The sequence below is a fragment of the Anopheles stephensi genome, chromosome X (assembly GCF_013141755.1).
Source record: "Anopheles stephensi strain Indian chromosome X, UCI_ANSTEP_V1.0, whole genome shotgun sequence".
NCBI classification, from domain to species: Eukaryota; Metazoa; Arthropoda; class Insecta; order Diptera; family Culicidae; genus Anopheles; species Anopheles stephensi.
In genome coordinates, this window is record NC_050201.1 from 11,386,991 (window position 1) to 11,404,941 (window position 17,951).

General features: G+C 48.9%; 1 protein-coding gene and 1 long non-coding RNA gene across 3 annotated transcripts; one reads left to right on the plus strand and one right to left on the minus strand.

Moving 5' to 3' along the window:
* Window positions 1–225: 225 nt before the first annotated feature.
* LOC118507445 (protein wings apart-like) lies at window positions 226–17,564 on the plus strand. 2 transcript variants are annotated; one of them, XM_036045934.1, is made up of 8 exons: window positions 226–753; window positions 3,272–3,852; window positions 4,334–5,409; window positions 8,580–12,252; window positions 14,983–15,238; window positions 15,320–15,396; window positions 15,477–15,667; window positions 15,748–17,564. In XM_036045934.1, exons 2-8 carry the CDS (start codon window positions 3,696–3,698, stop codon window positions 15,901–15,903), a joined length of 5,586 nt encoding a protein of 1,861 aa, XP_035901827.1. In that variant the 5' UTR covers window positions 226–753; window positions 3,272–3,695; the 3' UTR covers window positions 15,904–17,564. The 2 variants fall into 2 exon arrangements, with proteins under 2 accessions (XP_035901827.1, XP_035901833.1); XM_036045940.1 differs by lacking the exon at window positions 226–753 and adding an exon at window positions 2,697–3,153.
* Window positions 7,523–8,573, minus strand: LOC118508199. Its single transcript, XR_004905749.1, has 2 exons — window positions 7,713–8,573; window positions 7,523–7,638 (listed from the first exon to the last, which is right to left on the minus strand). It is a non-coding gene; the product is annotated as an uncharacterized LOC118508199 (long non-coding RNA).
* Window positions 17,565–17,951: the final 387 nt, after the last annotated feature.

The window sequence follows — 17,951 nt, forward strand, 5'->3', positions numbered from 1 at the left end:
CAACAGGGCTTCAAGCCGTCATACTGGAATTATAAATAAAATAAATAAGAAGGAGAGTGAATGTTCGGCGCATTTACTCGCACGCACACACTCACACACGTTACAGTGGCAGGCTCCATAATATACACAATTATAAGCAACACTCATGTGTGTATGTGTGCGCGTTGTCATTCGGAAGGGGTTCCGTCCGGACAGCTAGCATACAACAACCATACCACTACCACCAGTGCAACGGGTCCGTGTGGTGCCTGCGTATACAGCGCGACCGCGTACACACAGAGCCCGCTGGTCAATGTTTTTGTTCTCTCGCACGCACGCACTATCGCAAACTCGTAAAACGCAAACGAGACGTCGCCCGGACGGGTGTACAAGCTTCACCGAAATCGGAAAGGTTTTTGCGCGTACGCGAACCGTGTGCTTGTGTGTGGGTGCGTGTGTATGTGCCACCAGCACGGCACAATCGAACCGTGATCGGGTGCTACTGCCGTGAGCCGTGATTTGTGTAGTGCTTGTTTTGTTGCGACCGACCGTGCCCCCCCCCTGAGAAATGGTGTCGAAAAACCAGCATCGCGAAGAAAAGCCCGAGATCTCGAGTGAGTGAGTGAGTAAAATTGTGCGTCCGGATTATCCTGTTCGGGGGTGGGTTTGTCCATTGGCGTCCCGTTCACCGAAAACGCTCCAGGTCTTCCCTCAAAGAACAAAAAAAAGGGGGAAGATGAACGGAACAGTAGGCAGGCTGTGAAGGAGGAAAAGGTAAATTTAGAAGCTGCCATCCCCCCATCCCCCTACCGTACCCATTTCTTTCACCCAGCAGCGGCGACCGATGCTGCCTGCGTTATGTGCGTATGTGTGCGTGTTTTTCCTGTGGTAAAAATTACAGATTCATCTAATAAACAATTAGCTCAAAAACTCTACACCGCATGCAACTCGCGTATTTTCACGAAAGGAAAATTCGGGGGAGATTGCTTTCCCGACATTGTTTATATTCGTCTGACATTTTCTCTCCCCAAAGCCCCGTAGCGAATTTGCTGTGGTGTGGGGTTGCAGGGGTGGCGTTTATCTTTCCACGGGAGGGCGAGGGAGAAAAACAAAAAGAAAAACATACTCCCTTGCATTTCAGCTGTGTAAGCGTGGAAGGTGTGTGATTGCTGATTTATTATTACTTTATTTTCCTTCCCTTTCCTTTTCTCTCTCATTGCTCTCGCAATTATGATACGGTGATAGCGTTGGACCGCACCAAGCGTTCCAATAATCCGTCCATCCGGCCGTGGTGATCCAGCGGACGCAGCCATTATTAGTGGATTCCGAGTTTCGGTACCTTTATTTTTGTTTTATTTTTTTTTCTTCTTTCCTTTCTATGGGCATAACACCCCCGCCCGGGCGGAGGGCTCGTCATCCCTCCCACTGCCTTCTTACGCTTCCGCGGTGTGCCTCAAGAAGCTCATTTCACTGTCTCACGGTTGCTGCAAGTGGAATGCGCCGTTCCGGTTGTGTGTGTGTGTGTGCGTCTAGCGAGTGCAGTTAAAACGCGCTTATACAGAATTCGTGTTTTCTTTCAAGAAATCATCCTTGCAACAGGGTTACTACAACTCTTCCCGGCTGCACAAAATTTCATCTCCCCTCCCCGAAAACGCAGATGCAGCAACCCTGTAAAATGTTGCTATTCTTCTCGTGGACGCGTTCTTTTCGAAGACGCGAAGGTTGGTTCCCCTCTCAACCCCTTCCCCCAAAAAACCCCCGCAGACCCGCGCACGCATACACGAAAACCCGTTTCGGTCGGGTTTCGTCCGGGGCTGTCCGGTTAGCTCTCCAGGCAGGCAGCCAGCCAGCAACACGGCTTCAGGACACCGGGCAAAAGAGAAAGAACGTTTCTGTTGGAAAGGGAGGGAGGGGGGGGGGGTTTATGGTTAAGCCAGTTTTTCTTCTCGCCAGCCGGGTAGGGAATTTATTTTTGCAAGCAAACCGCGGTTTAAAACCAGGTCCCGGACGCTATAAAACCTTATATCCCGAGGTATCATAAAACGCACACACACACAGATGCACGCTCTTAATCCACTGGAAGCTAGCGGTGAAGAAAGAGCACATTTAACCATTGCAATAGCAATATTTCTGTTTTCTTCATGCATGCTGGCCAGCCCGTGTGTGTGCGCAGGAAGGAGCAGGATCAACATCGTCCCTTGTTTCGCTCTAGCTGCAATGCTGCATTTGATCCCTGTTGTTTTCTTCTTGTTTATAGTTTTAGTTGCACATATAAGTTTTATGTTTCGACCAGGTCCCAATAGGATGATGGATGATGTGTTGGGAAGGCCGGGTACACGGTGTAACTCTCGAACACGATCAAGATTTACCAAATCAAAAAAAAAAAGCAACCAAACCTCCTCTCGAACGTGTTCCGAGGTCGGTGTTCCGGTGCGACTTTTGACAGTCAGACGTGCTCTCGAGAGACACACATCAGTTAGCATCATCATCCGCTTCCGTGCATACATGTATTTTTATACATATAATTCCTGTAGTTGTGTGCGTACGTCGCGCGGGGACCTGTGGGGGACCGCCAGATCTGCGGCATTATTCGCGTTAAGCCCAAGAAAGAAATCGAAAGAAAGAACCGACCACCCGCTCATCTGCGAAGTCGTTCAGATAAAAATATTTCCGGCCTTTCAACGCAAGCCAGTATGTATGTGTGTGTGTGTGTTCTGGTGCGTTTTTGCGTTTCTGGTGCGATAAATTGATGCATTTTAAGTAAAAAAAAAAAAAAAAGCCTGATGTGATGGTAAACTGCAAGTGCAAGAATCGTGAAAAAACTAGTTCAGGAACAACATCCCTGTTCTGCAATCAACCCCATCAGCTACTACCCCTGACGCTATCAAAAAGGCAGTTGGAGCTTCTTAGTCTTCTTCGGCACTACAATCTCAGAAGGCCTTGGTCTGTCACATCTGGCTTCCTTGACTTAATTTACCCCTTAGTTGGATAGTGAAGTGCAGTGCTACGTCCAAAACCTCAAACAAACTCTGAATGAGATTTGAATGCCGGTCTGTCTTTATAACAGCAAACTGCCACTGTTACCACAAACCCACCCTGCAAGTATCGGAACTTCATTCACCGTCAATCAACCGAACCGATTTCCGGTTCAATCATCAATCAGTGTTTAAAACGGTGTGAGAGTGGGATATGTATCATATAATTATGCTAGAGAACCTGATACTTTCTTGAACCATTCTTCCATGTGCTTGAACAACAATTCTAATGTTATTCTTTCTTTCTTTCATTTTAGGTTTAATTAACAGAAAAAAAAAATCGCCCCAAAAGAAACGCAGTGGATGAGTCCTCAAATATAAACTAACTTGCGATTGGCGTTGCAGGTTTCCTGACTTAGTTGGCACCCTTACCCGGGATAGTCAATCTTACGTACGGAATCTTTACCAGTTCTGCCGTGTAGAGACCGCCACACGGTCTGTCGAAAGCTTCTTACAATGAATCACGTGCAGCCTGTGTTACGATAGCGCATCAGTTCACTAAAGAGAAATGCCATGCAAAAGATTATTAAAACTGTGAAACAAACAAAAGACAACAGTGCACTGTACGCTCTGTAATGATATAACAGGTAATGGGGGAAGACCCTGTACCGGGAAGCAAGTTGAAAAGTGTTTGGCGCGTACACGGTTAACGATCGAATCGTAGCACCACATACTGTTGCCATGTCGAAGTGGAACAAAACCCAGGGTGTTGTCGTACCCCTGGAATCACTGTTAAAAGAACGTCGGAAAGAGAACTGTCCTGCCCCACGCCGTTCGGCAGGTCTGGTGGGCCGATGGGGCATTACAAGCTTTACCTCAATACGCAGTCGAAGTTATGGTAAGTGTATCGTCAAGTAGCTTAGATGCGGTTGCATGCAGGGCTGTTTTGGAGGTATAAAGTCCAGAAGTTGAAGTTATGATACCGAAGTCCAATTTTGAATGCTATTTAAGGCTTAAAACAATTTAAGGCTTTAGACGAAAATCATTGCTAATATCACTCTCACTCTCTATTTTTGGCCTAACGACCTCTTCGGCCATGGCTGCCATTTCTGGCTTACTAGACTTAATGCTACCACGTAGTTGGATAGTCAGTCTTCAATATATCCTTATATATCTGGGACCTTCTAAACAACAATTGGTGACTTCGACATCAAATTTATAAGCAATAACTATGTTAGACAAAGGTGTAATTATACGGCGCAAATAGCAGTAGTATAGCAATTACATGCTAATATTCACGACTTTGTTGAACGCAGATGAATTAGTGGCCTATTACTAATTTGCTACTTTACTCTACATCCCTGTTTTTTTTTCTACAGTTGCGGAATACAATAACGTTGAGTTAAAAGATGCCACCGGGCTGGATCTCGGGACCGGCGACTCGCCGGACAGCGTCGTCAATCTGCTCGGTTCTAACAATACCGAGACAGTGCGACCGCGTAAATTCTTCAAAAGCCGCAACATCATACCTCCGCCACCACCTCCACCACCGGTTCCGAACGAACATCTCGATCACTCACCGTACGGGGCCAATGCCGGTGGCCACGGTTATGGTGCCGGCACGTCCGATCCATGGAATCAGGCAAACGTCACCACGACACCACCACAGCAGCAACAGTTCTACCAGCCACTGTCGGCTGCTGCCGCAACCCCACAGTTCTCTCCAACCGGCCCACAATCAGCGAACGTGGGTCTGCTTCCCGGTGGTCCTGTCGGTGATGGTATGGGTTACGTGTTACAGCAGCAACAGCAACAACTGCTAAACACGATCCCGGTGACGAAAGAGAAGAAATCTGGCCGGAAAAAGAAATCGGTAGCCACTGCTGCCACGGTTGCCTCCGTCGAACCATCGCTCGATCCCGCTGCTACGCCTGCCCGGAAACCTGCCGCTGGTAAAGCGCCGAAAAAAGAGAAAAAAGAAAAGCGCACCAAGAAAAACAAAAAGGACCCGACCGCAGGGGAACTGGAACAGGAGCAACCGAAACGTAACTCGTCCCGCATACGCAACCGGGTGGTCAACTATAATGAGGACGAGGATAGTAATGACTACGAACGGTCGGTAGTGGGCCGGACAACCGTCACCAACAACCACCATCAAAGTGCGCCTTTAAGTACGCCGGAATACGGCATCCTGGCACCGCCGGCCGATCCTTCGTTTGCCGGTGTGCTCGACCAGCAGCAGCAAGTACAACAGTTCCATCAGGACTCGCCAGTACCGAACGCTGCTGCACCGTACCATCCGATGGTGCAACGACCGGTTTCTTCTTCTTCGTCCCCGGCAGGTGGTTACCATTCCGGTGGTGAGGGAAGATATGGCGCTAAACCTAGTACAACCGTCACCACGCCGCTGCCATCGCCAAGCGAACATCGGCCCATTTTGCTACGTATATCCAAGGTAAATACTTCACATAAAATTGCCTTTTTCTATCGTTTCAAGTGAATTACTGAACTCGCATGTAAGTTAGCAGCTGAAAATGGTTTATTTTAGGTTGTTTTATAGAGTTAGTTTCCTATGGCTTCTTTCATACAATTCGAACAGAACTGGCACATGGGCTCCGTCTGTTGTTTTATGTTTGCAGGGTTTTACTGTTGTGATAGTGTACCATACACAAATGACTCGATGTGTGTCTATTTAAAGATGGTTAAGATAGCAAAATTTGATTTTTTTTCTATTCTTAATTTACAACAAAAAAAAAATAACTAAGGTTTTTGAAAATTATGCTTTTTTACTATTTTGCATTCGGTGAAGTAAGTTAGTATCGATCTTTACCGATAATATAAGTCTATGGTCGATGTACACATCGATGAGATTATAGTTGAATCTTTCGAGCCCTATTTCCAATCGAAGAATGGAACAACCATTGTTAGATAACAAAATGTCATTGGATCTCTGTAATTACACAACAAAAATAGCGAGAGATGTTCCAAGATCTAGAGATCCGCCCCAGACCATCGCCTGTAAAAATATCTGACCTCTGTGTAAAGACGCCACTAAATCGAGACGAAAACAGTAGTTTTCCAAGCTCTTTTTTCGTTTTATTTCTTAGCCTTTAGGTTCTTCACATATCTATAAGGTTCTCTAAAACGTTTTAAAAACTATAGTTCTATTAGCTTTCTTTTTACTTTGGGTTTATCGATCTGACTTTGCATCATGCATACATTTCGCCATTATTCTTCAATCTGTTAAACGGACAAAAGAAAAACAGTTACATGTATCAGTTAGGGTCTCATCGGTATAAAAATACTGCAAGTCATAGTATACTTTCTTATCAGGCGCTTTATTCGCCTTGCGGTCTACGGCCTAGCTCAGAAGTCCCCTAATAATCCCAACCTTTCTGTCGGACGCAACAACGCCATCACTCCACCTGGATGTTGAACTACAGCAACTTCTCTGTCCATGTGGACGGCCTTAACGGACTTTCAGGGCTGTGTCGTCTAGCTGGTCATGACCCAGTCCATAATTGTGAAATCATCGTACTGCTCATATCCCACATAGTTGTAGCATTGTCTTTTTACACATATTTGCCCCTCGGGTACGACTATGCGGGATTCTCAGGACAGTTATCTCATCCCAATGTTCATTGTGTTTTGTAAGGACAGTAACGATGGATGTGCCTATAAAGTTCCAGCTTCGTCCGTCACAAAGCGCGAGGATAAGTTTTGCAAAGTGAAAGTGATATTAAATCGATCAAAATTCATCCCCCCTCCCCTCCACTCACGGGCACTCATTTTTATAACTGAGTTACGCAAAAGTGTATCTTTTTGAGGCTTTTTTGCTATAATTATTTATTTATTTATTACATATTATTATTAAAAATCATTATTACAACCATTTTTAACACTTTTGCTTAACTTTTACCTAAATTTTACCTTACCAGTAGCGAAAAGTGAGTGCCGTGAGTGGGTGGCGGGGGGGTTGGCATCTGTTCAGACTTTAGCCAAATTTATCCCAAATCCAAGTGCAGTTTACCATGACCAATTCATCGGCACACACAGTAATGTAAAACCCTGCATTTCTTCGATTGCTTTCTATACACCTAAAAAGATGCACAAATACAACGGCAAGTGCATTAAAAGGCGCGTATACGTATAAGGTGTGTGTTATAGCTATCCGTTTTGGTGAAGACTGCTTCGATGCGTGCTTTGGTTCACCATCGAGCGCGCCCGCCTGTTTGTATGTGTGGTCTTACCGGTGTGCAACGCGTGGAACGGTGTTGTGGCGCTTGTATGTATGTATGTGTGTTTGAAAAGTGTAACGTTTCCATTCATCGGTTTCGGACCGCCGTGTGTATTCTTATTTGTTCGTTCAGTGCGTTAAGACCTTCTGCTCTCGGTGCGCACACACACACACACACACACACCGCTCAATCTAGGGATTTTGTTTCTTCTGTTGGGTACGCCTATGTTTCGATTTTCGAACCGCATTTCAACCGTCGAACCAAGTGCCTTTACCATCTCGGAATTGCCTCTCTCTGTGTGTGTACCTGTGTTAGACAGTTTGCCCGCGCTTTTGCTTTATCTTGCCCTTTTTTGATGTTGTGCCCATTTATCGAGCGAAGAAAAGATGGCGAAGGGCACATCGGATTGCTAGGCTAGTGGTGGGTAAGTGTGTACGGTGGTGCGCCTGCGGCTCCAAAAGAAAGCAGCCCGTTAGAGTGTGGTTTTATGTTATGAAAAATTAGAACAAACGCTACATACAACTGTGTCATGTCGCGAGGTGAGCGATTGCACACATGACCTACTACCACTGCTCGGTGGTGGCTTCTGCGTGTGCTGATCTGCTTATTTCCTACGCCGTTCGATGCGTTGTGCAGTGTTGGTGTGCGAGTGTGTGCGAGGATGTGTATCGAACGGCGAGCAGATGTTCACCGCAATTGTCCTGCATCCTGGTGCAGGAAACCGTGCGCTTTGCTTCCGTGATAAAAGATGGCGGCAGGAAGTCGGGCAGAGGCGGTAACATTTCCCCGCCATATCGGCAAATGCCTGCCTGCACGGTGGAAAGCGACACACGTATACACCTATACCCGCGTATTGTTCGACCTAGTTGTGTGCTGAAACGTCATGCTAGTGCTCTCACACAGCGACGAACCAACACGCACAAACGGCCTACATGCGCTCGGCAGTACAAAACACCATCGAACAACATCAAGCAAACACAAAACTAGTTTGAGAGTGGTTGTTTTGAATGACTTTTACCATTAGCAACAACGTTGTAGCGTTTGATGTCTTGCCTTATGGTTGTAGAAGCGCCAGACTCCTTGATTCCATGCCCATCGGATCAAGGTTCTTGGATTAGGGTCCTAAACAGAATGAAAGGCCCTCTAACATGTCTAATCTGCTGACTGAGCCAGAGTAAGAAGCCAAGTGGACCGGGCCGCACCTGGCTGTGACTTAGTACTGTTTGTTAAGAGACTATACGCTAGATACTATGACTACGCTACAATAGACATTTGTTGCCAGCATTTCTCTAGTCGTACAATATACCAGCAACCATCTAGTCGTACAATATATTGCCGGCAGTAAAATGTTTCACAACTGACGTGCGTTATCTGATCTCTTTCGCAGGGTACGTCGATGCTGATTAGCACCGATAGTGAAGAGGTTTCGACAAACAATAGCACACCACCGACGACCACAACCAATCACCAGCATTATAACCAGCAACAGCAGGAGCAACAGCCCGAACAGCAACCGGAAGATGATGACGAAGATTACGACGGTAACTTGCCGCCACGGACGCTGCTAGCAGAGCAAGGACCAACTACCACCAACCTAGACAACGCGGTAGACTATCTTAAGCAGTATCCCCATCAGTATAACGCTCCTGGTGAAACATTTTCGCATGCTACACCACCACCACCACCACCACCACCCCCACCAGCATCCAGTGGCGAAGGTGGTGACACGACACCGACCGAGGTGCAGCCAGTGCCGGTGCCGAAATCGGAGTTAAAGATAAAGATATCGCTCGGTGGCAAACCACTGATCAGCAGTACCACGAGCAGCAGCAGCAGTGGCGGTGGGGCCGGTTCCACGACACCCAACAGCAGCGGCGGCGGCAAGGGAACGAAGAGTAGTAGCAAGTACAACTTCAAGAAGCGTGCCATCGAACGTGAGAAAGCCCGATCGTCGCATCTGTCGTCGAAGCGCAGCAAGGCGGACAATTCGGACGGTGAGCAGCAGCATCAGCAGAATTCCGCTGTTATTACGACTACCACCGCCGCCACCACGGTCCAGCCGGTGTCGTCCTCTACCGTGTCGAGGGAGAAGCCGGTCAGCGTGCCTACCTTAACACGTCCGAGCTTCCCATTGCCCGGTACCGATACGTACGAAGTGTTCCGTACGCTATCCTCCCTGTCCGGTGGTGATGATTTCGATTCGCAAAGCTCCATACTAGGCAGCGCATCGTCGGACAATAACACACCGAAGCATACGCTGGCCCCGGGCGAAGACTGCCAAATCATTCACAGCCGGGGATCGAGCGACTGTGGCAGTGATTTGGAGCTGTCGCAAAACAGCTCCACGGCGGCGGCACCACCGTCCGACGTTTACTCCGAGAGCGAGAACACGCAGGATAACAATCAACAGCAGCAACAGGCGGCAGCCGCCCACCATCAACCTTCCCGTGCGACTGTGGTAGCCTCGACGCTTTCGCTCGCTTCCTGTACCGCAGCACCGTCCGCTGCGTTCGTGTCGGAGGCAGTGCCACCGGCTGATCTGTTTCAGCCCCAGCAACAACCGCAGCCCAGCAGCGTCGAGCGGGTAGAAGTGCTGAAGTTGAATCTGAAAAATGTCACACACGGTGCGCGCGTGACACGGAACAAAATGAAGCACAGCAGCAACCTGGTCGACGAACAGCCGCCGACGCAATCGCACGAGCAGGATTCACAATCGTCACCCGCCAAGCAGCTACTGCTGCGCGTTGGCCGAACCGGGCGTAATCGTTCGGCTGCTGCGGCCGCCAGCAACAATAACAACAATGTGGTCCGGGGAAGCGCGGTGAGTGAGAAGCGTACCCGGAAACAGCCGGAACCATTGGCGATACGCGACGATACGGGGGAAGAGCAAATCATGACGGAAACACCACCGGCCAATCCATCCCCTACGCAGCTAGAGACGGTGTTGAATCTACAAACCGTTGTGCCGACCACGACGGAAGCCCCATCGGCTGTTGTCAGCAGTGCGATCGCTTCGGAAGCGGCTGCTGCTGGACATAAACTGAACGCTGCACGGCAGTATAGCCGGCGCAAGAAGAACGTGATCCCGCCCGACTATCTCGGCGAAGCGTCCTCCACCGGTGTGACCGAGGACACATCGGCTGGGTCGAAAATTGACAGCAGCAGCGGTGCTGCTGGCGGTGAGTGCGACCAGGACCAGCCAATGTCCTTACTGCAGAACGGTAATTCGATGGCAGCAGAGCTGCAGGTAACGTCTTGTACTACCACGACACGAACGTCACCAACACCCTTACCACAGGAAGTGACCTTAGCTCCAGCGGCAGTGGTACAGCCACAACCGCCGGTAGCCGGACCACCGCCCCCGATGCGCTTGGTGCTGCAGAAAAAGGGCACCATCTTCAAGAGCCGACCAATGGTGGGCTCATCGGACGGTGCCACCGACACGAAGAAGCGGCACGTCTACAAACACAAATGGGACAACGACCACGGCAACGGTATGATGATGGATCGCGACGAACAGGGTGCGATCATTGCTGGTGGTGGTGGGGGTGGTGCGGTCGGTACCAACGCCGACACTGCTAACAGCTTGGCCGGATCGGGTGGAACGGTAGCCGGCAGCAATGCGTCGGGCACGGTCGGTGGCGTCGGTAGTGGCAAAACGGCGGTCGATCTGACAAGCTTATGCTACACGTCGGACGGAGGCTGTGGTATGGAGGGTATGGAGGGCGCTGATCTGGAAGGTGGCAGTGCAGGGCTGGTAGGGTCAGCGTCAGGTGGAGCGGGTATATCTAGCGCAGCTCAGCTAGATTACGATGGCAACTTCTTCGATAACGATGGTCCCGCCGCGATGCCACCTCGTTCGAAACGGTTGAAAACATTCGCTCCGTGTTCGAATGCAACCGGTGCGGGTGGATCGACCGGGCAAGGCGTAGGGATCGGTATGGGTGGTGGCAGCGTGGGCGGTGGAGGTGGGGCCGGTTTCGGTTCCGTGCATTACCACCATCACAATAGGATGCAGGTGAACGCTGGGGACGAGTACGACGGTGGCGTAGCGGACGCGTTCGGCGACGAGCCGAACGGGGGCGACGATGAGTACGGTGGTGCGGGTGGCAGGACGCGCCAAGCGAAACCATTCTACACGATCGTACGTAACGTGAAGAACTCGCACCAGATGCAGGAGATTGGCGAGTTTCAGGAAATGGACGACGATGTCGACTACATCCTGAGCGCACTGCACCCCGACAATCCGATCTCGACCCGCTGCCTGTCCGCATTGCAGCTAGCAACCAAGTGCATGAAGCCGGCGTTCAAGATGCACGTACGGGCGCACGGTGTGGTGACACGCTTTTTCCGCGCCCTGTCCGACGCCCACGAGGATCCGAGCCTGGGTCTATGCACAGCCGCCATCATGTACGTGTTTTCGCAGGACAAACTCAACATGGATCTGGACCGGGATTCGCTCGAGCTGATGCTGAACCTGCTCGACACGGACCACAAGCTGGACGGTACGGCCCAGCAACAGCAGGGCCAGCTGCAGAAGAACCGCCAGCGGGTGAAGGAACTGTGCGAAGAGATCAAGGGCGCCGGGAAGGGCAAACACATCGACACGGACCGCGTGACGGCCGGCTCGCTGGCAATGGAATCACTGCTCTCGCTCACGTCGCAGCGGGCCGGCGAATGGTTCAAGGATGAGCTGCGCAATTTGGGCGGCATCGAGCATCTGATCAAGACGGTTGCCGAATGCTACGAACAGGTACCGGGCCGGGCGAGCGACTGGACCGAGCAGGATGTGGCGAAGCTGCGCAAGATCGAGCGCTGCCTGCGGGTGCTGAACAACGTCAGCCTGTTCAACTTCCAGAATCAACGGTTTCTGCTGGAGCACCGGGGCGGACTGCTGGTGCAGATATTGGTACGGTTGTACCGGCAGGTGGATCGGGATCTGATGCACTATCCGACGGACGACGCGACACCAAAGGAAAGCATCGGCGTGCTGTTACGCGAGCTGCTGCAACCGATGCTGCATATGCTCATCACACTGACGCACGCATTCAACGATGAAGGTGAGTTAGCAACACCTTACTATCACCGCGAACAAATTTTGCACTACACGCACAGCAAAGCTGAGACGAAGAAGATAGCTTAATAGACTCATCAAAATGGATTGATGTTCGTCGCGGAGCTTTGGCATGAACTAGATGAGATATGCACGCTGTACTATTCAGAGAGTCGTTTCTATACCAACTAAAATGCCCTGCTATGCTGAGACAGTGCTTTTTTGAGAGCCTGTAGGTCCTATTGTGACAGTCAAACGTCTTTTCTAACCTCGGTAAAATGTCACTTTGGTATTATGACTTACCTACCGTTTGGCTCAATCAGACGTTTAAAAATCGATGATAGGAAAAGCGGAAAAGGGAACGCGCAAACGGAAAAGCGAGTTCGAAAAATGTTCCCTCTTCTGTGCTGTGTTCAACGGAAAGCACAATTTTCGTTCGTTAAAAAAGGGTTTTGAGTTAAAAAAAGGACGGAAAAATCTATGTTATTTTAAATTAATTGTGACATCGGCTGTTAAGGTATTTGGATGTTTCTAATTGGATGATTTCCTGAGACTAATCGCAGACAAGAACAACTATCTTCTTCTTCTTCTTCTTTCTTGGCACTACAACCTCGAAAGGTCTCGGCCTGCCATGTCTGGCTCTCTGTGACTTGATTCTACCCGTAGCAAAGTAGTCAGCCCTGCGTACGGGCAGGCGGTCTTGATTTGAACCCTGGTCCTGTCGTGTACGCACTTGCCTACTTATCAGGCGCTACAACTAGTGTTGGGTAAAGTAGCAAAATTCAGTGTGCTGTGCGCACACGCACTCACACCAAGGTGTGCTGTGCGCACTGTGCGCACTGTGCTCGCCTCAAGCGCTGCTCCGCACTTTGACTATCAGGCCACTAGTTTTTTGAGAATAACTCAAAAAGTTGAAGAGATAGACGAACACGATGTTCTACAAAGTTGTTCGGAATAAAAAAACTCATCCTTTCACGCACTGCAACACGTGGTGAGTCGTGCCAATTATGGATAACTTTTTGACTTTGCTCCAAAAATTATCCATAATTGTATCGATAGTAAGTAACGAATGGGTCAATTTTGTTTACCGCATTTTATGACGTCACAAATTTGTTGTTGGGATTGTTAGTGTTAGTGTTTGATATATTGCAGTGTTGGTGTACGATTGAAGTAAGCAGATGGCCTAATTGTCACGGAACGGAACGAAGCCTGCATAAAATTATCCAAATAATGTATGAAAGGATGCGTTTTTTATTCCCAACAACTTTGTAGAACATCATGATCGTCTATCTCTTCAACTTTTTGAGTTATTCTCAAAAAACTAGTGGCCTGATAGTCAAAGTGCGGAGCAGCGCTTGAGGTGAGCACAGATCGTACAGTGCTTGAGGCGAGCACAGTGCGCACACTTCGAGCGCTGTGCTTTACTGTGCGCACAGTAAGGTGTGCTGTGCGCACTGTGCGCACACTAGCACTTTACCCAACACTAGCTACAACCTCTTCACGGTCTTGGCCGGCTGCAACAATCCTCGATACCGCTCACAGTATAGCGCCGGCGTCGAATGGAGCGGCTCCTCCATTGTCCTTCCACACATACGAAGACAAAAATCCTTCTGAGCATCTTCCTCTCGAACGCGGCTAATAGGGCTTCGTCAGTTTTGGACAGAGTCCATGTGAGTACTGGGACTATAAATGTTCTGTACAATCCCAGCTTCGTCCATCGCAACAGGTATTTAGAGCAGTGGCGGATCAACCTAGGAGCGGAGGGAGCGGCTCGTCGGTTAGGGGGCCTCGTCCGCGAGGGAAGTCCTGTTGCTTCCCTTTAATATAAAATTAGAGGGGACTCAACTGCCATTCCGCTCGGGCCCTCCAAATACCTTAATCAACTACTGATTTAGAGTGGAGAAGTTTCCTCAGACTGTAGTATGACCGGTTGGCAGCCAGCACCCTTGCGCGTAACTCAACATCAATGTTGTTGTCGGTTGGCTGACTTTTGACCCCAGATAGGTGAAGTTTTGGACGACTTCGAAGGTGCGGTCACCTCTCTGTACATCACCCCTGCGTAAATCAGTGTTTGTTAGCAGGACCGCTGGTGGTGCCACCATCATTTTGGGCCTTGCCTCGTTCATAGGAGAGCTCTTCTGCTACATAGGAGAGCCTCAAACCAATGATGTCTATGTTATCAGCGAATGCCAGGACTCTGGATTGACTTATAGAAGATGATCCCCGAAGTTTCCACCTCCGAGTCGCGGATGGCTCTCTCTAGCGCCAGGTTGAAAAGGAGACAGACAAGCCCATCTCCCTGGCGCAGGCCCTTGGTGGTTCACCTTCACCTGGCATGTGATGTTGGCCATTGTCATTCGTACAAGCCTGGTAAGCTTGGCCGGGATTCCAAAAGAGCTCATTGCGTCGTACAATTTTACCCTGGCTATGCTGTCATAGGCGGCTTTAAAATCAATGAAGAGATGGTAGGAGTGGAGCTGCTGCTCCGCCATCTTCTCCAAGATTTGCCGCATCGTGAAGATCTGGTCCGTGGTTGATTTTCCGTCCTCTCTGATAGTTTCCGACTATCTCTTCAGCGAATGGGACAGCTCGATCTTGTAGGATTAGGGAGAAAACAACGACAACTATAGTACAGTACAGGGTTTAAATTGAAACAACAAAACTTTACTAAACATTATCCAAACTACACTGCAAATGCTTATGAATGATACAAAATGTTTCTTATCCGTTTTTTTAGCCCAAGGAGCCCATCTCGTGGGAAAGCAACCGGATGTGATCAACATCACGATGCATCTGTTGCTGCGCATTTCCGAGTACGTCCCGCAGCGGTGCGTGTTCGATCTGCATCTGTTGGCACTAACGCTGCTGCTGCATCTTGCCCGCCCGAGCCAACACAACTGCCAGCAGGTGCTGAGCTACACGGACAGCGAAACGAAGCGCGGCGGTATTAAGGCGCTGGTCGAGTACTTTGAGCAGCAGGAAGAGATGGCTAGGTGAGACGAGCGTGCGCAATGCGAGCGTAGTAAGGGAGTGTTAATCTCGTGCTGTTTTGTCATATTTGTTGTACATTACAGTCATGCGGAAGCGAAAACGAACGCTATATTGGAAACTCCGGCGCGAACGGTTGATGCTGAGGATGCGGAAACAAAGTGTAAGTTTAAACTTACTATCGTTAAGCAGCTAAAGCAGCATTTTATACGGACATACTAAATGCTTCCTCCTTTCCTTTAGTGATTCAAAAAGCGGAACATCATATGGAGCACACGTACATGGGCAGTCACGTGTGCATGCTGATCTGTCAGCTGGTGATGGGCGAACCGGGCTACGAGCAGGTTGCGCGGATGCATTTGAAAAACAACAACTTCAAGCGTATGGTCGCCGCACTTACCCGGTACTACGAGTTCCTGAACCTGACGACCAACGTAAGCATCCGGCGAAATTCGGTGAGAGGACAAGCTTGAGCTACTAACACACTCTCTCTCTCTCTCTCCCAACATACCAGGCGGACGCCGAGAGTACTGCACACAAGCGGCAAACCAAGGAAGCGATTGACTATCTCGGTCAACTGGATGGCTGTGAAGCGTCCGGTGTCGTACGGCCCGGTACAACCGCCGGTACCGCCGACCCTACTGCTGCCGCAGCCACGTTTTGCGAGTAGTAGGAAAGATCCGGCAAGGGGTAGAAGAAATGCTTTGCAGCAGCAGCAGCAGATGCGCCGAAGAAAGCCTTATCATTGCAAGTGTTTTACTTTCTTTTCTAACAACTTGAAGAATCGAGGGAGAATCTTATCCTTTGTCACTCTCTGCGGTTTGTGGTGGTTGAATGGTGAATTTATTTCCAAAACGGACTAGAGAACGGCGGATTGGCGGATGGTGACTGTAGGCTGTAAACAAGAAAACTGACTGACTGAACACGTTTCTGTTTTGCTAGTCGCCATTCATTCGGGCCTGTTGCGTTGCTTAATGTTTTATTCTATTTGCACCACAAATGACTCATTTGACTGTGACTTGACTGTGTTTTGTAACGTAGCAATGCAACGACTGAACGGCTTGATGTTTTAAACCCTTTTCCAATTAGTTTGGGAGGCTTTTGTAACTCTATACCTCATCACAAAAAAGGTTGTTGAACGAACGTTTAATTGGTCCCGAGAATCGATTTACGTTTGTGCAGCAATATAATTTATAAGTAATTGCAGTGTTGCTTCGAGCTCATCGAACAAGTCTCCTCATGCTTCAATCAATCCGCGAGATAACAGCTTTGTACACAGTGTTGGGACTTTTAGCTCTTTGTAAAGAGGAGAGGGCGACTGCTCACTAACATGAGTGAGAGGTGAAGCCTCCCGGTAGCTCGCCTCACTCACTGAGGGCGAAGAGGCCTCCCGGTAGCACTGGAGCTCACTACCCAACACGAAGCTGTACAGCGCTATCACGATCAGCGCCTTGTTATAAACATGTGGACACTTGCTGCATGACCTACCTTGCTACATACTTACACCTGAGCTGGTTTTATAGGCATCACCACTAGCCAATAACCATTTTCTAGTCCACCGATCACTACCACCACAAGGAGTGCGTACCAGCGATCTGTGTGTGGACACAAAATCAGGAAGCCTAACACACGGCAGCATGTACGGTGGTGCAGTGGGCACCAAAAGGGCAAAGCAAATGATGCGTACGTACGTGGGGTTGATTTCATCGGACAAGCCTGTAAATATGTTTAGGTTAAGTTGTGAGCAGAAATTCACGGAGCAGGACGGACGAGAAGAGTAGCAGAGTACACAGCGAGCTAGTGAGCGGACAACCGGCTGTACATGTATATTACCGAGCGTGTGTGCATGAGAACAAAGCAAATGTTGTAAAAAATTAAAGCACCAGGGCATGTTCACAAAACCTAACCACTGTGGTAAGCCTTTCAACGGGAGCAGTTTAGCGGCAGGTCATCGCGTGTTTGGTGTAATGTTAAACGCGTTGTCATGTAATATACCCACTGAATACGACTGAAGTGACACGGAGCAGACGATGGCGGTGAGTCGTCACATGGAAGAGATGCGACACTCCCTATTTTGTAGCGCTAAATCACGGGGTACGAAGGAAGTATAGTAGTGTGTGTTAAGGTTTAGCCACCATGTATTGCAATCTCATATCCTTCCTCTGCAAACGATCCTTCCGCAGGTGTGTGCCGAAGAACGGAAGCGATGCACGATTGCTGTATGCGCTAGGAATGGGGTCGCGTTACTCTTTTCTACACACACACACACACATCACGGACCTTAATAAAGTGTAAGAGAGAAACCTGACTTACGTATAGAAATTGTAACAGATATGAGATGGTCTTCTAGCGTTTCGTATCACTTATTTGCTAAGGGAAGATTCCAACAACAGCAGAAAAACTCAACTTCAAATCACTTCAAACGGTCCCCATGCTGCCATGTCGGTTGTGTGTGTGTGTGTGTCACAAGGGAAATCTCTGTATCAGTTTTGTTTCCTCGTTTGAAGGTAATCCTCGAGATCGTTGGTAGAAGTGCGTATATATATATATATATAGGTGTAGAGCTAGATAACATCGATGATGCATCTCTCCCCCATGCGAAATAGCAAACCACACAAGAGACCAGTTTGAAGTAAAGGTGCGTTAAAGTAACTCGCCGACAGGGGGAAAAACAAATGGGCGCTAGTATTTAATTTTAAACAAAGTATTAAAAAAAAA

Coding starts and splice junctions, on each gene's coding strand:
- LOC118507445 (XM_036045934.1), top strand. CDS start 3,696: ATGTCGAAGTGGAACAAAACCCAGGGTGTTGTCGTACCCCTGGAATCA. Junction 3,853..4,333: donor AATACGCAGTCGAAGTTATG/GTAAGTGTATCG, acceptor TTTTTTCTACAG/TTGCGGAATACAATAACGTT. Junction 15,239..15,319: donor CAGCAGGAAGAGATGGCTAG/GTGAGACGAGCG, acceptor TGTACATTACAG/TCATGCGGAAGCGAAAACGA.